This window comes from Enhydra lutris, unplaced genomic scaffold (assembly GCF_002288905.1).
Source record: "Enhydra lutris kenyoni isolate GAN:26980312 unplaced genomic scaffold, ASM228890v2 scaffoldscaffold30, whole genome shotgun sequence".
Classification (NCBI taxonomy): Eukaryota; Metazoa; Chordata; class Mammalia; order Carnivora; family Mustelidae; genus Enhydra; species Enhydra lutris.
Genome location: NW_019154114.1, coordinates 16,612,094 through 16,639,690, shown reverse-complemented (window position 1 = coordinate 16,639,690; position 27,597 = coordinate 16,612,094). Strand labels below are relative to the sequence as shown.

General features: G+C 43.8%; 1 protein-coding gene across 1 annotated transcript in view; it reads right to left on the bottom strand.

Moving 5' to 3' along the window:
• LOC111152983 (hydroxysteroid 17-beta dehydrogenase 2) overlaps positions 1–27,597 on the bottom strand; it is a 70,740-nt gene that overhangs the window by 29,357 nt on the left and 13,786 nt on the right. The window contains exon 2 of the mRNA XM_022511766.1: positions 1,080–1,292. Coding sequence (XP_022367474.1) covers positions 1,080–1,292 — 213 coding nt within the window. The remainder of the gene's footprint in view (positions 1–1,079; positions 1,293–27,597) is intronic.

The window sequence follows — 27,597 nt, the reverse complement described above, 5'->3', positions numbered from 1 at the left end:
CATCATTTTTTTTAAACAAGGTGCCCCACATAATTTTCACCTGGGTCCTCCAAGTTACATGTGCCATCTTGGGCCCAGGCATGGGCATCTTCAGACATTCCCTGGTTGATTCTAATGTGCAGCTGGGTTGAGAGTCCTGGCACAGAGAGACACCACCTTAGCCCAGATAATGTGGGGTGGGTAGTTTGGGGATGGAGCCCTTGGAAACATTCACATTTATGGGAGGAATGGAGGAAAGGGTTCATGCAGGAGAAGCAGAAAAATGATCAGAGAACTAGGGAGGCGGGATGGGTGCTGGAGACCCCAAAGTTAAGAAAAGGGAAGGTAATGAACACATTTAAATGTCGCTGAGAGATAAAGAGCTCCGTGTTCAGGAAGATACTCATTAGCTCGGCCAGACCAGTTTGCCAACGCGGGATTAAAGGCGAAGAAGTAAAAACAGGCTGATGGGGTTCCAACGAGCTTGACCACAAAGGAAGGGGAAGGAAAAGGAAAAGGGCTGTGGCTAAAGGAAGACAGTGATTGTTAAACTTTCTTTTTTCTTAAGTCTGTTTCTTGTTTGTTTTTTTTTTTAAGATTTTATTCATTTATTTGATAGAGAGATCACAAGGAGACAGAGAGGCAGGTGGGGTGGGGGGGAACAGGCTTCCCGCTGAGCAGAGAGCCCGATGTGGGGCTCAATCCCAGGACACTGAGACCATGACCTGAGCTGAAGGCAGAGGCCCATCCCACTGAGCCACCCAGGTGCCCCTGTTCCTTGTTAATATTAGTGGGAGAAAAGCAATGGGAGTTGTGGGCATGAGGGTAGGTAATGGGAGAGTGACCAAGTAGATGTTGGATGAATGGGTTCAAGAATTCTTCAAGTTCTGTGAGGATGGGCCATTGCTGACTTACTCATACCATCTTTATATCTGTAAGAGGCCCTGGCATGTGACAGGTGCCCAGTACAGGTGTTCTCAACGTGTGGTGGGCAGCCAGAATGGACTAGAGGGCAGCGGTAAGGAGAGGCTCGAAGCAGTGTTGGTCATTTGTGAGGAGGGTGGGGGGCAGTTGAGGGCATGGACAGACAAAGGCAGTACCTCTATTCTGCAACTTTTCCACCACTTTGCTGTGGGCATCTTTTATCTGCTGTGGGTCGGTGATGTCCATCTGGAGCACAGAGAGACGCTTGGAGCAGATTCTTCGCAAGTCCTCTGCTCCGGATCCCTTTTCATCCAGAACTCCCACAAATACCGTGAAGCCAAGTTCATCCAAGTATTTGGACAGAGCATGGCCAAATCCAGAATCGCCACCTGCAAGGGGTTAAGGCAATACAGAGTGGGTTCAAGGCCAAGTGGCAGGAGAAATTACTTAATAATACACTGTGTACTACAAATGATTCTCCATGTTTTCTGGAGAGAGTGGAACTTGAGCAAGTTTCTTTACCTCCTATGTGGGAAAATGGGCAGAGAAGCCAAAACAGACACATTTCTCTGTATAAAAAGAAGAAAAGTGAGGTAGAATCTGGAGTGGGACATAAGTGGAAGGGGAATTGCTGGTGGAGGGATGGTCTAGGAGTGGTTGTTGGTCAAAGAACTAAGGAGGAGGGAGAACTGTGACATTTGCTGGAGGTTTCCCTATTAATCTTTGTTGTGTCCTATTTGATATAACCTCCATCACTCCATAAAATCTTCAGTGAATCGTTCATTACAAATCAATACTTCAGAGTTGGTTTGGGGTTTTAGAAATCTAACAAAATGTCCTGCTTCAGAGTGGACACAAGTCAACAACAAGAGGCTTCCCAGTTTCTTCTACGTTGTGAAAGATGGTGGCTCATAGCCACCTGCACTTATCAGCTCCTCAGAACTTTTTCCCTCATGGTGACCTTCTCCCAAACCATTGAACAGAAATCCCAACCTTGGAAAGAAGCTTTCAACAGAAACCAGATAGAAAGTCCTAAATGTATTGCTTTGCATAAATAAGTGGATGGCATAATATGTAAAATACGTCTCAGAATTTGAGATGGGAGTTTACCCAACCCAGTCTGCAGGACATTTAGAACCTGGAAAAATTGTTTTATGCCCACAGGTGTAAAACGTAGATATCAGAAATTCTGAATGAAGGCAACATAGACCTAAAAGTCACCCATTGAGCGTTGGAAGAATAAACATGTAACAGTTAATATGTCCCCAAAGCTCTAAAGATGAGAAATCATCTTCACATTGACTATGTTGTGTCGTCTTTCCTGTAACCTTGAGGGGTCTCTCTTATCAGAAGTCGGGGCTATAGTCAGGCATCTACCTAAGAATTGGGATATATAGGGAATCAGAGAGCACACTGACAGTCAACTCAAGTCTCAGTATGGAAGCCTTACTGTCCCTAAGAAGAGGATGACCTTCTTAGGCTAAAGGACAAACTCAACACCGAATAATCAAACAACCTGATTTAAAAATGGGCAGAGGCACTGAACAGACATTTTCCCAAAGAAGCCATATGGATGGCCAACAGACGCGAGAAGATGCCCAACATCACTCATCACCAGGGAAATGCAAGTCAAAACCACAATGAGACACCACCTTCCACCAGTTAAAATGGCTAAAATCAAAATGACAAGAAATAACAAGTGTTGATGCAGAAGTGCAGAAAAAGGAACCCTCACCCACTGTTGATGGGAATGCCGGTTGGTGCAGCCACTGTGGAATAGGTTCCTCAAGGGATTAAAGGTAAAAATGCCATATGATGTAATAACTCTGCTCTTGGGTATTTATCCAAAGAAAATGAAAACACTAATTTGAAAAGATACACGCATTCAGACGAGATCGGGCGCGTTCAGGGTGGTATGGCCGTAGACGATACACGCATTCATATGTTTATTGCAGCATTGTTTAAAATGGCCAAGAAATGGAAGCAACCTGAATGTACATCAGTAGATGAACAGATAAGGAAAATATGTTACACACACAGAATAATATGACGCAGCCACAAAAAAGAATGAGATCCTGCCATTTGAAACCACGTGGATGGACCTGGAGGGTTTTTTGCAAAGTGAAATAAGTCAGACTAAGAAAGACCAATACCAAATGATTCTACTCATAAGTGAACTCTAAAAAAACAAACAAACAAACAAGCTGAAAAAAATGACAAAAAAACAGAATCAGACCTGTAAATATAGAGAATAAACTTAGGGTTGTTGGGGGTGGGGGGCGGTTGAACAAAATAGCCAAGCCAGACTTCTAGTTAGGAAATGAATGCATCATGGGAATAAACCACAGCATAAAGAATGCAGTCAGTGATATTTGTAACAGGACAAATGGGAGCTACATTTGTGGTGAACATAATTTAATGCATGAACTTGTCAAATCACTAAGTTGTGCACCGGAAACCAAGGTAACATTGTGTGACCTATGCTCAAATAGTAAATAAATAACAAATAAGAAGACTAAAGGATAGAGAAATAGGCATTCACACACACTGCTGATAAATGTTAAGGACTAGAATCTATGACTGTGTTCAATGTGTAAATCTTTTGCCCGAAAGAGTCTCACGATCTGTCCCAGAGAATAAACACATATATTCAGAGACACACTCATGATGTTTACTTTACAGCACTGGGTATAATAGCAAAAGAAGGGACTGACCTAAATGTTCATGAATAGGAAAGTGAAGACATAAATTATGGTCCCTAAAATGGGATATAACATAGCACTTCAAAAAAGTTGGGGTAGAACTACATGAACTAGCCTAGATATTGCTCCATGATATTTTGTTAAGCAAAATAAGTTACGGTATAACACTCATTACAGAGAATCCAACTTATGCCCTCCAAAAAGGGAGGGAGCTAATTCTCTACCTGTCTGTGCATGGAAATATACAAGAAGGAATTTGGAAGGAAAGACACCAAAATGCTAACAGTGGATGCCCTTAGCAATAGAGGCACGATGGAGGGGCCTGATTTAAATGTCTTCCATTTTGCTATAAGAAAGCACTTATCTTTATTGTATAATTGCTCTTCTTTTATTGTTTTAAAGATTTATTTATTTGGGAGAGAGAGAGAGAGTGAGGGGGAAGGGCAGAGGGAGAGAGAGAATCCTGAAGCAGACTCCCTATTGAGTGGGGAGCCCAAGGTGGGGCTTGATCCCAGAATGCTGAGATCATGACCTGAGCTGAAATCAGGAGTGGTCCACTTAACCGACTGAGCCACCCAAGCACCCCTAAATTCTCTTCTTTTAAAGGTCATTCCAATTAGAATGGAGATGGGCCAGCCCCATAAGGGTAGAAAATGGTACAACAGAGAAGCCACTGTGGCTCGTACGTGCAAACACTGCCCAGGAGAGAGTGTCAGCCTTAGCAAAAAGCGTAGGTGCTCCTGCTCCTTGGGCACCCCTACTATGACATGAAGGCATCTAGTTGTCATAATTGATTGCATTTAACTTTTTAAGAATTATAGTTGCAGTCTTCCTTAGTTTCGGGTATATGACATAGTGATTCCACATCTCTATGCATTCTGCTATATTCACCACACGTGTCACCACACAGCGCTATTACAATACCACCGACTGTATTCCTTCTGCTGGCTCTTTCATCCCCATGACTTATTCATTGTATAACTGGAAGCCTGTACCTCCCACCCCCTCCCACTGCCCTTCCCCCATTTTGCCCATTCCCCAACCCCCTCCCCTCTGGAGGCTGCCACTCTGTTCTCTGTATTTATAGACTTGTTTCTGGTATTTAATATATTCGCTTGTTTTGTTTTCTAGATTCCACATAGAAGTAAGATCATATTGTATTTTTCTTTCTTTGTCTGATTTATTTCACTTAGCCTAATACCCTCTAGGTCCATCCACATTGTTGTAAATGGCAAGCTATCTCTCTTTTTTATGGCTGCATAATATTCCAGCATGTACCTGTGGGGTGTGTGTGTGTGTGTGTGTGTGTGTGTGTGTGTATACCACATCTTCTTTATCCATTCATCTATCAATGGACACTTGGGTTGCTTCCACGTATTGTCTATTGTAAATAATGCTGATTGTTTTTAACTTTTGCTCTGTCTCCTTCCTGCTTGTATACCCATGTGCATTTATGCTCAGAAAAAGGCCTCTGTGTATACATGTTTCACCACCTGGGCCTGGCCAGAGGAAGAGACAGTATCATTTGGAACACACACACACACACACACACACACACATATCTGGGCCACATGACAATCTCTGCCTCGGTGTAAATTAACATATTAGAATTACGGTTCTTCTAACATATAATAATATATGTGTATGACAGGTTTGTGAGCCCAGTGAATGTGGCTTTGCCCTGTAGAAATAGACTTACAGTAGGACAAATCCAACTTCTGAGTCTACAGCGGGGAGACCAGATCCTGGACAATAGCAAGTTCATTAGATAGTGGGTACAGTGTGTGCAACCCTTTTCTGGAAGCCCCATATGGCACTGGTGATCAGTAATGTCTTCCAAAATTATTCTCCAAATGTCAACAGCCAAGATTACCTTTCCCATTTTACATACGGGAGACCGCTGTCACAGAGACAGTAGGAACGGACATGGACTGTTTGCCAGAGCCTAAAACCAAGTCCATGCTTCTTCATCATCCTGGACCAGCCACCTTCTCCTTTATCTGTTTAGCTAGAGAGGTGAGCTATGGGGAAGCCAACTCCAGAATGGTCCTCTTCTGGCCCAGCAAGGAAGGGTGCGATTAACCTTAAAAATAACTAACTTAGAACCCGATCGAAGAGCAGATCTGGAGCTGGGTTATACATGCTGTGCTGGGTGAGGCCAGGTGTGCAAGGACGACCCCTCCCACTTGTAAAGCACCACACCCTGGGCTTCTGCTTCCTGTTGGCACAGCTGGCTATATTGGGATTAAAGCTGGATTAAAGCTCCCCACTCCCCTGAGATGTTTGTGTCCTCTCAGGTGCCAGCACATTCCCTCTCTGCACAGAGAATCATTCTGCAGGGCAGAGGTGAATGCTGTGGCCCTCGGTTCCATGCAGCAAATAAACTCAGCCGGGGATGTACAGAGGAAGGTGAGACAATGTCTGTCATCCAAATGTCTATCAATTAATGGTTGGATAAACAAAATGTGGTGTATCCAAACAGTAAAATATTTTTCAGACATGAAGGGAGTAAAGCTGTGAAACACACTACATTAAGGGTGAATCTTGAAAACTTCCTGCTAAGTGAGAGAAGGAGACACAATGATCCAGACCCCATGTTCTCTGAGCAGAGAACAGTCTGGAAGATATTTTTAAAGGTAGTGCCTTTGACCAGCTTCACGAATCCAGGACCTAACTCTCTCTGGAGAAAGGTCCTAGGAAGAACCTAGCATATGGTAGATGCGGGCAAATCACAGATGTGTTGTTGGTTCAGTTCCAGGCCAACACAGGAAAGCAAAACACAATAAAGAAGTCAAATGAATGTTGTGGTTTCCCAGTGGATATAAAAGTTATATTTATACTATTCTGTAGTCTATTAAATGTCCAGAAGTATAATGTCTAAAAAGAAACCCAATGTGCATGCCTTAATTCAAAAATGATTTAATGGGGTCACCTGGCTCTTTCACTCAGTAGAGCATGCGACTCTTGATCTCAGGGTTGTGAGTTCAATCCCCACACTGGATGTGGAGCCTGCTTAAAATAAATTAATTCATTTAAAAAAGACTTTATGGGCGCCTGGGTGGCTCAGTGGGTTAAGCCTCTGCCTTCGGCTCAGGTCATGATCTCAAGGTCCTGGGATCGAGCCCCGCATCGGGCTCTCTGCTCAGCAGGAAGGCCTACTTCCTCCTCTCTCTCTTTCTCTCTCTCTCTGCCTACTGGTGATCTCTATCTGTCAAATAAATAAATAAAATCTTTAAAAAAAAATAAAAAAATAAAAAAGACTTTATTGGGGCACCTGGGTGTCTCAGCGGGTTAAGCCGCTGCCTTCGGCTCAGGTCATGATCTCAGGGTCTTGGGATCGAGCCCCGCATAGGGCTCTCTGCTCAGTGGGGAGCCTGCTTCTTCCTCTCTCTCTGCCTGCCTCTCTGCCTACTTGTGATCTCTCTCCCTCTCTGTCAAATAAATAAATAAATAAAATCTTTAAAAAAAAAAGGACTTTATTGATAAAGAATGATAACCATCGTCTGGGCTTTCCGCAAGTCATAATCTTAATTCTAATAGCAGAATGCACAAACACAAATGGAAAATCTGCTAGGTATGGATAAGAAGACATGGTCTGAATATGTGTTTTGTTTGCACAGGGTATTTTGTAGAAATCTAAACTCACAGCTAGAATCAGGTGATTTCACCTGGGAATCCAGGTCTATGGTTTCTCATGGTTCACCAGGAGGTGGGCCAACTCCAGGCCTGCATTCCAACAAGGAGCCCATGAGTTCAAGCTGAGGATCTCGATGGCTACTGCCATACGCTCAGAGCAGGGCTCCATGGTGGGCACTGGGCCACTGCCAGCATTCCTCACTAATAATACCGACCCCACCCCTGTAGGCTTTTGAGCCCAAGACCCCTGATGTACTTTGTCCCACCTACAAAGATCACCTGGGTCAAGAGCTATTTATCTTAAAACCTGCAGAAAACTAAGAAGGAAAGGACTTTCCTCTCCCTGAAGACTTAAGCAATCCATCAGATTGCCACTCTCAAGTTGACACTGCCTATTCCCTATAAAATAGATCAGGGTATGATAAAATGGTAGATAAATAAAATAAGACTCGAGTGCTCTTATGACTTCCCTGAGGGCCATTGAAGGCTCAGCTCCAAATCCAAGAAGAGCAAATACTTGACAATTGTACCGCCAACACCCACCTCCTTTGCCTGTTGCATTCTCAAAGGGTAGTAACTGTTGGGTGGTGAGGCTCTGGGAAAAGTCCATTTTTTACTGCAAGTAAATGCATTTTTCCTGGAATATAACCTTTATGAATGAACACTATTATTATTCCTATCTTAAGGTAGGCAACTGAGATGCCAAAACGTTACAGCTGGGTTATGCCAGAATTGTGTGTCGGTCTTTCTTTCTTTCTTTCTTTCTGGATTTTATTTATTTATTTGAGAGAGAGAGTGAGCAAGAATGAGAGAGGGAGGGGGAGAGGGAGAAGTAGACTTCCCACTGAGCAGGGAGTCTGACATGGGACTCGATCCCGGGACTCTAGGATCATGACCTGAGCCAAAGGCAGATGCCCAACCAACTAAGCCATCCAGGTACCCCCAGATTTGCTCTTTCTAAAGCCATGTTCTTTTACTACTATGAGTTGTTGTCTCCTTGAACACCTTGGGCAGGGTGGGGATGGGGGGAGGAAGATGCACAAAGTGGGGACACCAGTGATGAGAGCTGTCTGCCAGAGAAGGATCCCCATCATTGGTGCCAGCTCCCTTCATCATCTGTGCAGCAGCACAAACTACTGACAGCTGCTCTTCTAGGAAGGGGAAATGCAATGATTTGTTCTCAGTGGTGCATGAAGGAACAGCTCCTAGCATGGTTGCAAATAAGAAACCAATCCAAATAACTCTGCTGGGTTTGAACAAGAGATTGTATTCTCGGGCTACAGTCCAGTCCTGACCCCTCTCCTGGACTTCACTGGCTCTACCCCAGTCCATCACCAACTGCTTCACCTTCTGGAATTCCTTATTCGAACTATTCGAACTGGCTTCCCCCTTCTTGCAGTTACCCAACACCAATGCCTTCTCTCTCGATCCTCACCGTCATTCAGTACCCTTGCCTTCCATCCTAAGATTTTGACAACTGTCTCCATATCTCCCTTTGTTCCTCTCGTGACAAAAAAAAAAAAAAAGCCAGGTCAGCTCAGCTCAGCCTACCATCAGATCACTACCAAGTTGGGAATCTACTTTCTCAGATGTGGCAGAGGATGACATCATCATTGTCCCAAATTTCATATTACATCTGTTGAGATTCTACCAGTTAAGGAACAGTGGACACAACTCTCAGTACTGACATCCCAGAAACTGATGCTGATGGGGATGATGTAATCAGAATTTCTGAAATCCTTGGCCAAGACCAGAAGCCATTAGAAAAATGTAGCTTAAGTATCTGGATGAGGGTGAGAAACTCCCTGTAGACAGTACTAGGGGATGCAGCCAAGACTTCTCAGTCCCATTTCCTCTAAGGGTGTCTTTGCAGAGGTTTGGAGAGTACTTTTTTTTTTTTAAATCCCTACTTTGTGCCCACTTCCTCATGAAGAAAGAAAATAGGAAGAAAACTATCCAACAGATGGTACCCATGATCCTAAGAAAGGTGGTACGCAAATGCCACTTTTAAGTTCGGACATGTCTTCCTGTCTCTCTATACATTTATTAATGTGTACATACATCATTCATTCAGCGATCACTGTGTTAGGTCCTAGAGACACCACCATAAAAGACAGACATCTCCCCACCTTCATGGAGCTTACTGCCTGGGAGACAAAGCTTCTCAATCCTGAGTCCCATTAGAATCCCTGGAACACTAAAAGAAAGGTCAGTGTCCAGGTCCCATGTGTACACAGTCTTGTTTGTTTACTCTGGGATGGGGCGAAGTACTGGCAATTGTTTCTAAAGCTCTCCAGATGATTCCATTGTGCAGTCAGGGTTGAGAAACGCTGATCTGAGGCAGAGAGCTCAACAGGTGGTGACTTCAGTCTCCTGGATATTAGGCAATATTGGGAGGCATTTTTGTTTGTTGCAACTCTGAGGGTGTTATTGGCATCCAGTGGGTAGATGCTAACGATGTTTCTTGACCTACTGTAATGCACAGGGCAGTCCCCACCACAAAGAACCATCCTGCCCCAAATAGCAGTGCTGCTGAGGCTGAGATACACTGACCTAGGAGGAAGACAAACGTTTGGTAAATCATTACAATAAAGAGTGATAAATGTTATATAGAGAAAGTTCTAGGAACTATGAGCCATAGCTTCTATTTAAAGGGAACTCTAAGTCCCTTCTTTAGTAAACATTCCATCGGAGAAGAATACAGGCAAGAAAGAGAAGGAATGAGATCACGTCCAGCAGGCGGGGACTGTCTTGTGATGTCTAGTTCACTGTTCTATGCCCTGTGCCTAAAACAATGCTGGATGCGCCATACCTGCTCAGTAAATACTTGCTGAATGACTAAAGGCCCATCTGATTAAATGGAGGCCTCAGGCACAGTCACCTTCTTCGTCACCTTGCTGTGTATGGGTTTCCTGGACTCATTGTTCCTCCTCCGCATCCTGCTAGCCCCTGCCTGCCATCTGTCTGGCCCACAGTGCCTGCTTCTGTCCGTGAGCTAACCTTTCCTCTGCTTCACAGCCCCAGACATTTCAACTGATCCTAGGATAAAATTCACGTTCTTAAGTCCAGCATCAAAGACTGCATGATCTGATTCTAATCTACCTTCCCAAGTTTATCTCCCCCATCCTTCCATGTGCATGTCAGATGTCCCAGAGAACCATACCTGGAGTGTTCTTTGTCCTTCCTTATCCACATCTTTGATGACATGGGACTTTCTGCCTGGAATGTTCATGTTTTTACCATTTCCTGCCATTTTAATTTTTTTTAAACTATTCCCTACCAAAAATATAGAGACTTGTATAATGGATTATGTAACTGTCTTCCATCAACAAGAATTATCAATACTTTGTTTTATCTATTTCCTTCCCACACACTTTTTCTCTCTTTCCTGCATTTTAAAGCAAGTCTATCCACAAACCTGTGAATATGTCCATATATGCAAAGATCAGACACGGACTTTTCAAACCCAACCATATGGTCATTATCAGCCTACCAAAGTGAGCAATTCTTCTCTAATGTTATCTAATATCCAGGGCGCATTCAAATTTCCCTGTTTATTTCAAAAAAATTTTTTTAAGTTGGTTTCACTCAAGGTATGAACAAGTGCCACACATCACACTTGGTTTTCACATCTCCTAACTCTCATCTATTCTACAAAATTCTATTCCCTCTTCCCATGCCATTTATTTGTTGAAGAAACCATGGTGTTTGTCCTTTAGAATATCCCACATCCTAAATTTGGCGAATTGCTTCCTTGTGCTGTCAGATAATTTGCTCCTCTGTCCTCTGCATTTCTGGTAATGTTGGAGCTACAGGCTTAGTTCGATTTGGGTTCACATCCCCTCCCCACCTAGGACTGCCTTATAGGCGATGTTGGGGTGTTTCCTGTTCCATCACCAGCAGATGCAAGGATGAGTCATGTCCCGCTTTTCATAATGATGATTGATCAGCGAATTCAGACACTGTCAACCCAACCATATAATTCAAAGTTCCCCATAGACCTTTCACACAAGGCGGACCTACATTAATGACAGTAATGACTGTTGCCTCCGTTCACATTTCATTCAAGATTAAAAAAAAAACACAATGATTTTTCTACGTCTGTCATTTCTTTTGCATGTGTTAGCTAAAATTGTGAAGACTGACACAAATTTTAAATTGCGTTCATTAGCCTTATTACTATTATTGTGATTTCTTATTATTTTGAACTGTCATATGTATATTAAGAATAAGGCAAATGAAGTATTATGTTAATTATTAGGAACCAAGATGTTTGGCACCGAAGGAGTTTAGTAAAAATCTTGTCATCTTAAATTTTAATTGAGGGACACCTGGGTGGCTCAGTCGGTTAAGTGTCCACCTTCAGCTCAGGTCATGATCCCAGGGTCCTGGGATCGAGCCCCATATTGGGCTCCCTGATCAGCGCAGAGACTGCTTCTCCTCTCCTTCTGGCCTTCGCGCCCCCCACTCCTGCTCAGCTCTCTCACGCTCTTGCTTGCTCTCTCTCAAATAAATAAATAAAATCTTAAAATTTGAATTGAAAGTCTCTGGACAAATTCATGATTGATTTTGCCCATTCTAAACATCACATAGTCTTTAGCTCTGTCCCCTCAAAAAGCTTTGAAGCAATAGCAATCCCCCAAATTCATATTTTAAACCCTTAGTCCCAGTGTGATGGTGTTAGGAGCTGGGGCCTCTGAGAGGTGATGAGGTCGGCAGGTTGGAGCCTGCGAATGGGATTAGTGCTCTTGCCAGGAGAGGCCAGAGAGCAAGACTGCTCCCTTGCCGCCGGGGTGGGATGGGGGGCAGGATACGAGGAATATCAGCAGCCTGCACCCTGAAAAGGGCCTTTCCCTGAACCTGACCATGCTGGCACCAGAACTGTGAGAAATACATTTCTCTTGTTTATTTATGGTATTTTATTACAGCAACCTGAGCTAAGACAGTTAAGCTGCCAATGGTTTAACAATCAGCTCCCCAAATTTCTCAATATTTAACAATTGCCTCTCCAACACACCACTGGAAGCACACAGCAGCTTGAGAAAAACCCAGAGTTAGTTATCAGAAACCTAGAAAAGAGGTACCTCAGGGAGGAAAAAGAGATATCAACTTATTTTTCTTAGCGGCTCAGGTCAGAGGTATCCATACTAAATTCTTTCCTACCTCAGGACCTTCACACATACAATACTTCTTTCTCTCTCTCTCTCTTTTGTTTTTGTTTTTGTTTTTTGGCCTTCTGGGCTCATTCTCATCCTTCAGGCCTTAGCTTAATGCCCCCACCTCAGAGAGACCTTCCTGACTATTGTGTTTAAAGTAGATGTCTCCGGGTTACCTGGGGGGCTCAGTTGGTTAAGCAGCTGACTCTCGGTTTCAGCTCAGGTTCTGGTCTCAGGGTCATAAGATCGAGCCCCGTGTTGGGCTCCGTGCTCACCACGGGGTTCTGCTTCTCTCTGTCTCCCTCTGTCCATCCCCCCTTCCTCTCTCAAATAAAGCAGTAAAAATCTTTAAAAAAATAAAGTAGGTGGATGTGGTGGATGGGCCTGAGATGTACCACCCAGAAGCCCTTCAAGAAGGACTCACAGCAGATGCTGGGACTGCTGTCAGCAGACCTCCTTCAGAAGTCAGCTCCCCCACAGGGATTGTCTCAGCTAGCAAGAGCCACCCTCCCCAGTGTGGTCCACACCCCATCATTGATCAGTATAAGAGACTAAGCCAAGGCCTGGCCACTTTAACCCAACCTGAATGGAGAAATCCCAAGGAATTGACCATCCTGCTTCCTTCTCCCCAGGACACTCCTTGGGAAACACCTTGCATGCTCAACTCTACCACAGCGTCTGTTTCCCAGGGGACCCACCCGGTATCATTCCCCACCCCAAGTCTCACACCACATTATTCTTTATCGCAGCCTTTTCACTGGTTCCTTCAATTCAAAAGTGATTGTATTTGTTGATTGACTTGCTTTTTAGAAAATTCCCTTTGTAGACAGGCACCGGGGTGGCACAGTCGGTGAAGCGTCTGACTCCTGATTCTGGCTCAGGTCATAACCTGAGCGTCTGGAGATGGAGCCCTGCACTCAGCAGGGAGTCTGCTTGAGATTCTCTCTCCCTCTCCTTCTGCCCCTCCCCCCTCCAAAATAAATAAATAAATCTTTAAAAAAAATTCCCTTAGTAGAATATAAAGTGCCGATTTATGCACAGGAACTGTTTGTTCTTGTATCTCTATGCTATCACAATCGTCAACGTGTAACAGGTATTCAAGGACTTTTTTAAAACAAACGCTCCCCGTATAACCAGCGATGCACTGATGGGCCTCAGAAAGACACCCCCTTCCCCAGCTCAGATCCTTTTTTAGTGACCATTTATCCATTCATTTTTTTGACATACCCCTAACTTATTAAAGGTTTCTCAAATTTTATATTAAAAAATGAAATTAGAGTACACAAATGACTCTAATTCAGCATTCTACTGAGATCTGGTTGAAAATCTGCTTTGCCCCTAGGGCATATAGGAACCAATAAAAAGCTGGTGAGGCAATGGGTAGAGTAGACAGGCCCTAATGAATTTTGCGCCATCTAAGGGAACCAGGTCTCAAAGGTTTGAGAGCCTATATTTATTATCAGGGTGCCTGGGTGGCTCAGATGGTTAAGTGCCCACCTCTTGTTATCAGCTCAGGTATTATCTCAGGGTCATGAGTTCAACCCCTGCCCTGGGCTCCACGCTGGGGGTAGAGCCTACTAAAACAAACAAATAAACAAACAAACAAAAACAACTGTTATTTCATTTCATGCCTCAGATCTCAAGGTAAAGTGGCTCCTTTTAAAAAATAGATTTTATATTTTTGAAAGGCCTCACTGGATCAGTCAGTGGAATGTGTGACTCTTGATCTCAGGACTGTAGGTTTGAGCTCCATGCTAGGGGTAGAGAGTACTTAAATAAAATCTTTAAAATAAATAAATAAAAAAATAGATTTTAATTTTTTAGAACAGTTTTAGAGTTACAGAAAAATTGGGAAGATCAGTATGTGACATGTTCTACAGGCTGTGAACCGATATGGATACGTTACCATGAACCACATCCCATATTTATTCAGATTTCCTAAATTTTTACTTAATGTCCTTTTTCTGTTCCAGGACATTCCAATATCATGTCAGGTCTCCTTGGGTTCCTCTTGGCCGTGGTGGTTTCTCAGCCTTTTTATGTTTTGGGTATCTTTGATGGTTTTAAAGAGTACTGGTCAGGTGTATTATAAGACACTCCTCTCCTGGAATTTGTCTGATGTTTTTCTTCTGATTAGATTGTGGTTATGGGTTTGGGCAAGGAGATCACAGAGATAAAGCGCCATTCATCATATCACACGAAGAGTACGTACTATCAGCATGACTTATGACTGTTCATGTTACCCTTGATCTCCTGGGTGAAGCAATGTTGTTGGCAGGTTTCTCTACTATAAAGTTGCTCTCTTCCCCGTTCTGTGCTGTGCTGTTGGGAAGGAAGTCTCTGTGCGTAGCTCTCACTGAAGGAGTGAGGAGCTATCGTCCCTTCTTTTAGAATGAAGTATTTGCAATTATTAGGAACTTTTCCACGTGGAGATTTGTCTTTTCTCACTTATTCATTTATTCCATTATTTACTTATGTCATTATGGACTCATGAATATTCATTTTGTATTTTGGGTGTTAATCCAATACTATTTTATTGCTCATAAATTTTTTTTTATTGATCATAAATTTTTTAAAGATTTTATTTATTTGCAAGAGAGAGCACGAGTGTGAGAGAGAGAGAGAGCGAGTGTGCACCAGCACAGGGGAGGGGCTGAGGGAGAGGGAGAACCAAACTCCCCACTGAGCAGAGAGCCCAACGCAGGGCTCCGTCCCAGGACCCCGGGATCATGACCTGAGCCAAGGCAGACGCTTAACCAACTGAGCCACCCAGGCGCCCCATTTTATTGCTCATATTGTTCCAGCTTTGGCCATCTGGAGTTCTTTCAGTTGGCTCCTGTCAAAGTATATATTTTTATTCCTATTTTAAAGGTAAGGAAACCGAGCTTCAAAAAATGTAATGTTTCCACCATCACTCAGCTAACAAGAGTAGAGGTATAGTGAGAATCTTAAGATTCTACGGCATGCATTTTTGGTTTTGTTTTCATTTTGGTTTCCCTATTTATCATGTTTTATCTGAATATAGTCCACATTTATAAATCAGTAACTAGTGTGTATTTTACCTGATAGAGTTATTTAAGGCAATAACAGTTTTGAGACTATCAATGCTCTGCGTACATTAGAGGGAAAGTGTCGTAGCTACTTTTTGACTTTTATAGTGTACACCTTGATGAATTTTCACAGAGTGAATCCACTCATGCAACCAGCACCCTAGTCAGGACCAAGATCATTACCAGCTCACCGAAAACCTCCCTGTGCCTCCTTCCAGTCATCTCCCATGGCCAAGGTTGCCACTATTCTGACTTCTAACAGCACAGTTCAGTTGTGCCTGATTTTGCCTTCTATAAAAGGAATTATGCATTAGTCATTTTAGAGGCTGGCTTCTTCTGCTCATTCTCCTGTTTTTGTGTGTTTTGCTAATGGAATTTTTTTCTTAAGGTTCCAGCCATATATTTCACAAGAAGGGTTACAAACTAAGTTATACTTGTAGAAACACGTTAAGCAACTACATAAAAAAAAAAATCCCACACTGTCACATAAAAAGTAAATTTGCCTAAGAGCAACATAACACAAAGAAGGGGAAACTACCTAGAGATGTAGTTAAATTGCCCCATTATCCTGAGGTAGCTTAGTTCCTCCTCCCTGTCATTATCTACAGTTTCATCTGCAAAGAGCTGCCTTAATAATGTCTCCCTGGATCTTGTTCACAGGAAAGGTGTTTCCTGAGTGACAGGATGACATTCTTGCCAACATATAGCCCAAATCTCATCCAGCTGCTTCAATCATCTAATGGTGCAAGGCACCACCTGCCAAGTTTGACTAAAGTACTGTGCAGAAACCCGAAAGCTCCCTGATTTAGAGTTCTCTGTTTTCTGTCCCATTAACAATCACCACCATGGACACATTGATATGGTTCCTGGGTCCAATAGGGGTGGCAACCCCTTGATGCCTCTGCCACCATGGACATTGTTAAATCGAAGCAATCTCTCCCCCAGAACCTACTTGTCCCAACACTCCTAACCAAGCAGAGATGGCACAAGAGAGAAACCTCAGGTGTCCCCTTCACCCCCTCGCCCCCGCACAAATCATTATGTGACTTTCTAGTTGGATCCAGGTTTTCATTGCATTGTTTTCCAGTCAGACTCAGGTGTCTAATCTCTACTCCATCCCCATCACATCTCTTCCCTCTTTAGGAAACCACTCTGGCTCCTACTTATGTGATAGGTAATAGAGGAAATTCCCCACCCGGATTTCAACAGCTGGATTTGCTCATACCCAACCAAGCCCAACTTCCAAACCTGCTTCGATTCTAGTTCAGCTGGTTTCTTCCCCATCTCAGCGATATCCTGCCTTTTCTATCCTGTGTGTTCCTTCCTACATTTCTAATGGTCACACATCCAGGCATTAATTCATTCTTTCGAACTTGTCACATTCTTTCAATATATTCGTTGAGCGCCTCCTATGCGTCACACACTCTTTCAGATTACGGTGGGACAGCCGTGCATACAACCAGCTGAGTCCCTGTTCCTGTGGAGCTGACATTGTAGAGGAAGATGCAATGCATTCGACGTACAAGCAGATGCATAGGGTGTTGAGTGGTGATGAGTGCTAGGAAGCAGAATGGGAACTGGGGAGGAAAATGTCATGTTCTTTATGGAAGTCAGGGAAAGGAGCCTGAGCAGGGAATAGTTGAACAGATATTCCAGGGAAGGCTTCTCCAAGCACAGGGAAAGGGCAAGGAAAAAGGCTCTTCGACATAGCGTTGGATGAGGAACAAGGAAGCCATTTTGGCCAGAGGAGTGTAAGTCAGAAGAGAATAGTAGAAGGTAAATCAGAGCAGCAGCTCAGAGCTAGTTCATGTGGGGTCTTTAAGCCAAGCGCTGTCACAGGTGTGAGACTGAATTACCTCTAAAGGCCCCACCTCCAAATGCCATCTCACTGGGGGTTAGGGCTTCAAGAGATGAATTTTGGGGAACACAATTCAGTCTATAGCATCATCCTCACAAAATTTACAATCCAATGTGGGATATAGACAGTAGTACAAGCATGATGTAAAAAAGAAAATCATGAATTCTGGTAAGAGCCACAAGGAACTATGGAAAGGAAAACAAGTGTCGTGAAGTGTTGGGGAGGAGGTAAATCATGGGGAGTGACTTCCATAAGGAAAGGACATACAAACAAATCATCAAAAATTCAGTACCGTGAAAAATACCTCATTAAGAACTTTTATACTGATTATGTGTTGAAATAATATTTTGGATATATTGTGTTATATAATATAGACTATTAAAATTAATATTACCCCTTTCTTCTTTACTTTTTAAAATGTGACTACTAGAAATTTTTAAATTAAATAAATTTAAAATTTAAGTTAAATTTAAATTATGTGGCTTGCACTGTGTTCCTTTTGGAGAGCATTGCCATATACTATTCCCTTCCCGCTAAAGACACCGTTGTGGCAGGAAAGAGTGATTTCCCCGAAGAGACAAGGTAGGGTGGGAATGGTGACCAATATGGCAGGGGAGGTTGGGAAGTCAAGTTGGCAGAATTACTGACATTTTAAGAATGGGTAGTCTGCTCATGGTTACAGGTTTCTTTCGAGGGTGATGAAAATTTGGAATTAGACAGTGGTGATGGTTCATAACCTTATAAATATACTAAAAACTACTGAACTGTACACTTTACAGTGTTCAGTTCTAAAGGGTGAATTTCATGGTATGTGAATTATAGCTCAAAAAAACACAAAGTATAAAAAAGAATAGGACAGTCGAATATCTACAGCATCTGCTGTCACAGAAGACCCTTGAATTTTCAGGAAGGTTCTACTTTCAAGTGGTGTGTGTGTGTGTGTGTGTGTGTGTGTGTGTGTGTGTGTGTTAGGGTAATTAAGAGAAAAGGACTCTTACATATTTGGGCTGAAAGCAGGGAAAGAACCAGAAATCACCTTCACATCAGAGTCAGAAGTGACTTAGAGGAAAATGAGCTTGGGAATTTGCAAGCGTGTTGTGTGGGCACCAGAGGATCTCTCACAGAGTATATGACAGGGACTCAAGCAGATAACATACAGAAACTAATGGGGCAGAGGGACTTTCCTGATATCTGAGTCACTTTGATTATTAGGAACAACTGTCTAAGTAAATCAAAACGCAAACTTCTCTCTATGATTATATGTTCTAGGTTAGAACCTCCCTTGTGTAATGCAAAAGGGATACTCTGCCCTTTGGGGACTCTCCATATCTAGCAGCAACCTGAGGTAAGCTTCCTGCCCAGGGGCAACAGCACACATGGTCAAGAGTTCTCTGTGCACAGTCTCAGAGTTGATTCAGAACATCTTCAGAAGCCAGCTCCAACCAAAGAGTCTTGCTCGTTAAGTCACTGAGCTTCTCTGTGCCCCACGTTGGGCTTGGTACTAGGGTTTGCATGATGACTGAGATGGACCCAATCCCTGCCTTTAAGGGTCTACAGGAACTCAGAGTTTATGACTGGCACTTTGAACTTTTCCCAACCCTGTTACATTTCTTACTGGTTATACTGGTATTTGTCTGAGTTGGCAATCTCTGTCATTGTGTTTGTTTTTTTATTTGTTTTAACTCAGCAGAATGAAAAAATGGTAATGATTTCAATGACCTCTTGTCTCCTCTGTAGAGGGTGTGTTCATATTCACCCGTGGACTGTGTGTCTCTTCCAAATCTCCCCTACTATTGATATTTTCTTGTTTGCCTTCTTTTCTCTACAGTCCAGGTACATAACTCCCTAATTCTGCTGGCCACTGTACCTCTGCTATTAAGAAAATGAGTTCTTATAAAGAATATTTAATCAAGGAATGTTGATAATGTAGCACAGAAGTAACACAGAGAACTGGAAGTCATGGCCAAGGTCTGTCATTTAGTAAAATGTTTATTTAAAGAGGAAATAACAGGAGAATAAACATTTCTCAGAAGTGTAGTGGACACCTGTTCCTTTTCCTGATGCATCAGCCAGGATCCCTAGAGCAAGGACACAGCATAGTGGGTGATTGCACGAAAATTCAGTAAAGGGTGTAGTAGGGGTTTGAGTACCCCAGGCCACATGAAGAAGTCAGGATACACTTTCCTAGGCCTGACAGAGCAAGGGAGGGATTACTGGAAAGGGAGTTGTTGGAATTTAGAAAGGGTAAAGAGTGACCTTCAGGCAAGGGATTTGAGCAGTCCACAGTGACCCTGCAGGAAGGGTGCCAGGGGGAATATTCTGATTTCACATTTCTCCCTTTCTACAACTTCTGCCCCATGCTCTCCATTGGCTGAAGTTGAGCTCCAGAACTGAGAGCCGAGAGGGGAAGATGAATGGGGAAGGGAGGGTACAGTATGGATTCACCCAAAACCAGCACATCTGCTCATCTCCCATCCCCTCTTCTGGTAATGGAACCTCGCACTGGTTTGGGAGAATGTTATAAGTTAGTTGTGCCCCCCCATTCCCAAAGATATGTTGACATCTTAATCTCTACTACCTCAGAATGTGACCCTATTTGGGAATAGGATAGTTACAGATGGACTCCACTAAGATGAGGTCATAGTGAAGCCAGGTGAGTCCTTAATCCTGTGTGGCTGGTGTTCTTGTAAGAAGAGGGACATCTGGATGCGGCCACCAAGGGAAGAAGGCCATACGAAGATGGAGGCAGATACTGGAGTAATGTGGCCACAATCCAGGGATCACTGGGGGGACCACCAGAAGTTGGAAGAAGCAAGGAAGTAGCCCCCTCTAGAGGTTTCAGATAGAAAGAAGCCCTGCCTGACACCTTGATTTTGGAGTTCTAGCTTCAGAACTCTAGAACAATGTGAAACAACTGTTCTGTTGTTTGTGGGCCTTTTTTTTTTTTTTCAGGGACAGATTCCATTTTATTTTATTTTATTGTTATGTTAGTCACCATACAGTACATCATTAGTTTTTGATGTAGTGTTCCATGAGCCATTGTTTGCATATAACATCCAATGTTCCATGCAGTACCTGTCCTCCTTAATGCCCATCACTGGGCTAACCATTCCCCGCCCCATCTGAAACCCTGTGTTTATTTCCAAGAGTCCATAGTCTCTTGTGGTTTGTCTTCCTCTCTGATTCCCCCACTTCATTTTCCCTTCCTTCTCCTAATGTCCTCCATGCTATTCCTTATGTTCCACACATGAGTGAAACCATATGATAATTGTCTTTCTCTGTTTGACTTATTTCACTTAGCATAATCCCTTCCAGTTCCATCCATGTCAATGGAAATGGTGGGTATTCCTCCTTTCTGACCACTGAGTAATAGTCCATTGTGTATATGGACCACATCTTCTTCATCCATTCATGAGATGACCATGAAAGTCATCTCAGTTCCTTCCATATTTCAGCTTGTGGATATTGCTGCTATGAACATTGGGGTGCATGTGACCCTTCTTTTCACTACATCTGTATCTTTGGGGTAAATACCCAGTAGTGCAATTGCTGGGTCTTAGGGTAGCTCTATTTTTAACTTTTTGAGGAACCTCCACACTGTTTTCCAAAGTGGCTGTACCAACTTGCCTTCCCACCAACAGTGTAAGAGGGTTCCCCTTTCTTCACATCCTCTCCAACATTTGTTGTTTCTTGCCTTGTCAATTTTTGCCATTTTAACTGATGTAAGGTGGTATCTCAATGTAGTTTTGATTTGAATTTCCCTGATGGCTAATCCTCTCCCCCACCTCCAAAAAAATCTACTGAACTTCACAATCATACACTAACTAAAGAAAGTACCTATGAAAAAGTCCAGCAGAAAAGACACAACACACTGTGGAGCAAAACAAGTCAGATCTTGACAGATAGAGGAGGGCACGACAAACAATTTGCTTGACCCTCCTCACCCCTGCCCATGTGGCACAACTCCGAGCCAAGAGATACCTTCCACCCTGTGATTTCCCCAGTGGAGGGAAATGAGAACATCTGAAAGACCACAGGACTCCCCAAGCTCCAGAGGATGCTGCCAAAGAGAATCTTCTTTCTAGACCCATTCAGAATACTGAGGTGTACTGCTCACTGGAGAGTGGGGTGCACCTAGCAGAATAGCACGTAGGGCTCTTGGAGGGCAGTAAAACAACATGGACCTTACAAATCATCGCACAACCTGCAACAGGAATCTGTCCATGAGCAGAAGACATGAACAGGCACTTCTCCAAAGAAGACATACAAATGGCTAACAGACACATGGAAAAATGTTTGTGGGCCTTTGCTGAGCAGCCTTAGGGGCTCCCCCTTCTCTACCACATATGGTCTTGTCTCTACCACACTGGACAACCCCGCCCAGGCTGGGGGAAATGATGCTTTTCCCCCGGAATGTGGATTTGGAGCAAGAAAATAGGGAGATGGACAAGACCTAGATTCAGATCCCGGCATTACCTAGTGGAAGTGGAATGAGCCAGTCTCAAGGAAAACGCACACCCCCGGGGCTAACCTCCTCTAGAGGTTTTCTGAGCAGCTAGGACATCTCAAAGGGAAGCCGCCTGAGAGAGCCGGTGCCGTGAGCAAGCTGGAACTCATTGTCAACTCTGCTCTGGGACAGTCGCCATTGAAGGTGTGAAGCTGAGCTTTTCTGACCAAGGCCTAGAGAAGAGGGAGGAAATAGGGAGATAAGAAGACCCTGGCCTAGCTTTCTAGTTTCTGCAGGAAGCCAGAATGCCCACCTCAACACAGACCCACAACAAAGAGGGCTGTAGCCTCCTCAGCACCATGACCCAGCAAGGAGGGGCTTGGGATTGGGCATTTGCCCCAGGGATGAACCATGTAAGAATCATCTCTGCAGTCTGGCCATGGTGCTGTTATTAAAGCACAGATACCACTTGACTCCTGGTCATGCTCTGCAGAGTTCACTGGCTGAGCACCTACAGTATGCTTGGGCACCGCAGGAGCGGTGTTGATTCCCCTCTTTGGTGATGGTGAGCTCTGATGGAGACCTGCCCTGGCAGCCAAGGGCATGTGAAAAAGCATCAGAATCACCTAGGATCTGAGAGAGAGCAGGAAGGACTACACAGCTGATCAGATGCTCAAGGACAGCACCCCCATCTCACAGATGACTACACTGAAGCTCTGAGAGGTTAGGTAAGCTGTCCCAGATCACACAGCCAGGAAGCCAGGAATTCAATGGCTCCAAAGTCCATGGTCTTTCTGCCATGCTAGATCATCCTCTACCCTGGGGACGAGGCACTTGCCTGCCCCGCAGTACCAGCTTGTTCATTCATGCATGCATCTGTTCAGTGAATGTTTATCGAGTACGAGCTCTATGTATCTGTGTTAGATGCTGGCAGCGCGGAACTGGGTTAAATAATCAAGGTAGTCTAGTGGGGAGAGTGCAGACACAGACACTTCCTAGAGAAATGAATGTATATTTCACTTCAAGGTGAGAAGAGTGGTATGAAAATAAGAATTCCAGCTGGAGACTTAAAGCCTGGACACCAGGGAACACCTCCTCCAGAAGGCAGTATTTCAACCAGCAGTGTTTCAACTGGTCAGCAATTTTACCCGCATGGGACATTTGGCAATGTCTGGAGACATTTCGTTTGGCTAGTGAGATGCTACTAGCATTGAGTAAGTAGAGGCCGTGGATGTTTCTAAACATTCTACAATGCACAGGACAGCCCCCAAGGATTTTCTGGCCTAAAATGTCAGTGGTGCCAAGACTGAGAAACCCTGATTTAACATGAAAACGGAGAAGCCAACCCCGTAAAGGGCATCTCCACCCGAGCATTCCAAGGGAAAGGAACAGCAACGGCTATTAATTCCCAGGAAAAGCTTGGTGTTTCAAGTTAGTGAATACAGGAGAGGGGAGTGGGATGAGAGAGACCTCGGACCTTGGGCAGAAGTTTGGGTTTTTACTCTGTAGAGTCGAAAGCCTTTGATGGCTTTTAAATCAGTGTGGGGTGCTCTGTCTAGTCTGTAGAGAAGGGGTTGGGGAGGCAAGAGAGGACTCCCAAAAGCCAGGGCAGCCCAGGAAGAAATGACAGCAGATCTGAGTAGCACAGAGGCCTTGAAAAGGAGAGCAGTGGGTTTATCAAGATGCGTTCTCAAAGTACCAGTTACAGTGCCAGGAATGAACTAGATATGGAGAGGGAAGGAAAAGAAACAGGGATTAATAGTGACTCTCGGAGATTCTGCTCTCTGCAGGGTGCCGGGTAGAGTGGCTCACCTACACGAAGTAGGAGGGGGTCCCAGATCAAGATCTCAGTTTGAGACAACATAAATTCCGAGAGACACTCAGTGGAATTGGGTACACAGGTGATAGAGAGAGGAATTGCTCATAGAACACTTTGAGCTGTGGTTCATTCCCAATGTGGGGCTTCCACTTTAGTTTCACCAGGGGTAGGGGTGCTTTATAAACCACCAGGGCTCAAATACACACCTTAGATCAGGTAAACCTGGGCTCCAGGACCTGGTGCTCGAACATCAGTATGCTTTATAGGTGCTTCTAATGTACAGTGATGGTTGACAACCAGCAGACTCCCAAGATGGAAATGTTCCCTCTGTGCACGGCAGCCCGCAGTGGGCTGAGACGCCTCACCTTTGTGCATCACCCAAGAAACACTCTCTATTTTGTGTCTATTTAAAATTCTATCTCTGCTGCTTCAGTGGTTGGCTGAATTCTATCTGTCAAAACAACGAACTGTTCATAGTCTTGGGTATTCTTGTGTTACCTGTGTTCCAGACCCTTTGTTCTGTGACTCTCTTGTTTATAGCGATGTCAGTCTCCTGGTGCAGCCCCAGGGCTGTTCATCTTTTCCATCCCTTTGAGGATAGAATATATGCAGTCTCTGTTGTGAACTTTCTTCCCAAGTAAGTCCCGGGCACCCTCTGCCGCTGTGTACTCAAAGCAGAAGGAAATACATTCAGACCTGGTCTTTTCTGCAAACTCCAGTCCAGTCCCCATTTCCTTTTATTATTACTGGGTGCCCAGCATGGAACTTGCTCTGTACCTGGCACTTGGGGATCCCATGATCAATGAGAATGAAATGGCCCCTGATCTAGGGAACTCACCCTCTACGGGGTTTCATCTCAGCAGCATTGACACCTGAGATCAAATAGTTCTTTGTGGTAGGCTGATCTGTGCACCGTATGCTGTAGATAACAGCGTTGCTGGCTTCCACCAGCTAGATCCCAACAGCATGTTCTCATGCCTCCCAAAAATATCTTCAGACAACGCCCATATGTCCCCTGAGAAGCAACATTTCTCTCAGTCAAGAACTGTTTTAGGAGAAAGGAGATTTTTTTTTTTAAACCAGCAAAAATGGATTTATTCAAGAATAGCAAGGAATAGCAAAGAAGGGTAATCTGGGACAAGCAAGCTACAGCAAAGCCAAAGGCAAGTCCCTAGGAGGAAGAAGATATTAAGCAAATGCTCATATACGTTGGTAAAGGTAATGAAAGGGGCATCAACAGGAGAGATCTAATTTAACTTGATAGAGATAAGAGTTCAACATGGAGACTACCTGTTCCAGCCCAGGAAATAGATGATATTATTTCCACCATGATGCTTTCTCTGATTGCTTATTGGCTTTTGTCTCCTCCAGTCTACTAAGTAGCAGTCACTGATTATGTCCTATGCAGCCAGGTGCCATATTAAGCATTTGGCATGCCTTATTTCACTTTATTCTCATCACTACCCTATAACCGTAATGGGCACCACAAACTACTTAAGATTCGCTGTGTAAGTAAATTGTCTTTTTAACCAATTGTTTTGCATATTCATCTTGTAAACTAACTAGAATAAAAGCTGAGACACTCATGGCTTCTATTTTTTCTTTATCCCTTCAACAACAGCCTCCTGCTTCATCAATTACCACAGTCCCTTTGGCACTGCCATTGCCTTCTTCATTGAGTCCTTCCTTTGGGCCCTCCAAAGTCACATCCCCAAAATTTCTCCATCTCTCACATTTTTTTCTTTTGATCTTACTATGCCTTAAAGGTACTCTCCCATCCTGCTTCTTACTTTTTCCACCAGTGTTGTTAAGACTCCAGAGTTGCCCACTAACACCATCTCCTCACCACCTTTGCACTGGAGCTCCTTCTCACACCCTCTACTGAAGCAATCGGTAATTCTCCAATCAGTAATTCCCAGGGCCCTGAAGCCAGAGATATCCTGTCATCCCATTCAATCTCTCCTCCATGTTGAATGTTGTTCATCACTCTTTTCTTTGGAAATCTTCTCTTCCTTGGGATCCTACACTATTGCAGGTCTACCTTCTACCTCTGATCCTGTAGACTTAGGAGGACTCCATTGCCCAGTTCCTCCACTCCTAAGCTCTATCTGTATTTTTCTCTCACATGTCACTTTAGCTTCCAGAGCTTCATTTACCCCATCTATGTGGAAGATTAAGCCACTTGTATCTCCAGTCTTGAGCTCATTCTTGCATTTAGACTCCCTTTCCCTAATCCATCTGGACACCTCCAGCTGGATACAACCATGGCATCTCAAATTTAACATGTCTCCAACAAAAGGTTTTATCTTTTCTTCAAAGTCAGAGTCCTCCCCCCTCAGTCTCTCAAAATCTGTTGTTTCTTAGTTGTAAGAATCATTCTTAGACCCTCAGAATTATTCTCTACATTCATTTGTTCATGAATTCATTCCTTGAGTCTATTGTAGGCACCATACTTTACACATTGCTGTCCTCACAGAGTCCACAATCCATCCAGCAAGACAGATGGGCAAAAAGAACTACAAAGGGCTCTGATGAGTATTACAGGAGGGAAAGTCCAGTGTGTGGTGGATCTTTTCACTTCTACTCTACCTAAATCCAACAAGCTAGCAAGTCCTCTGGTTCTTCTACCATGAAGTCCCTTTAATTCACTGCCTGTTCTCCAAACCCATGGCCTCTGCCCCAGCCTCCTGGGTGGTCTTCTCTCCTCTCACTCTGCCCACTTCTCTGAACACTCACATGCTGCACTGCCTTGTAATGTCCTGGTTTCTTTTTATCTCCCCCACTACACTACAAGTTTATTCAATGTAATGAATGCATGCCACTTGTCACTGTATTCCTAGTACCTGGTACAGAGCACTCAGTGATTATTCATGAAATAATGAAGGAATGGATTCTAATCACCCTTCCACACTACCAAAAACATCATAAAACTCAACAATACACAAGGTAGGTTTGGAGCAACAACCTGAAGGTAGCCAAGTGGCAACCCCTGGGCACAGCTGGGAATATTTGGAAAACAGGGACTGACTCCATGAGAAATGAGAAGGCATCTTGCATGGGGCACCCATGGCTTCTCATTGGACACGTAATAGCCCTGCTCATGGAGGGCAGATGCAGGGAAGTCCCTGGTCGTTCAGTCCTCAGGGTTCTCTGGAGCTACCAAGGCAAGCATTGCTGGGTGATAGAGTTCTCTTTTTATTGCTGAAAGCCAGCTTTACCATAGGACCCTGGGTCTGAATGTGAAAGCCAAAGATGCTTGGGGCAGCTTAGCAGAAATATTTGGCAGTCATTGCCTCTTTCCCTCAGGGAGCCCACCTGCCATTTCCTTGTCTGCATTGTATGTGGGTTCCTTGAATTCTAGCATGGCTGCTTACTTATTTTATGTTATATGATCTTAGTTATCTCTTGAAAGCCTCAATTTCTTCATCTCTGAATGGGATGAGTAATAGAAATTATCTCATCGATCCCTTGATCATGGTTGTTCTAGAATATGTATATTGGGCATATTGTCACTATTCATTCTGCTTTTTGTATATTTAAAGCTTTTCATATTTAAATGATCTGATAAGGTGTCTGTGAGAATTAAATGAAATTAGGCATGGAAATACTAATCACAGGGCCTGACATATAGAAGCCTCCAATAAAAGGTAGCTCTTCGTAGTACAGTAAAACCATTACCCATGCCTTCAAAGTCTTTCAGTGCTGACAGTATCTCCCCTATTTACCGGTGTGTTTGTTGTATGTCTTATTCCAGTAGAACGAAGTTTCATGAGGGCAGAGACTTCATTTATCTTTACTTTCTCTTGTATCTCAAATGCACGCAGTAGACAATCAACAAGTGGTTAGTAAGACATGAACTGTGTCAGCCCCTGTGAGAAGGGCAACTGTAGGGCCCATCTCTGTTGCTATTGCTACAGGCCCTCAGTCATTCCAGTTCTATAAATAAGGCATTTATTATGATCCAGACTGCAGCAGCAAAGAAAGACCCGGATCCTGGTGTTCTGGTCGTGGCTATGGCTTTGAAGG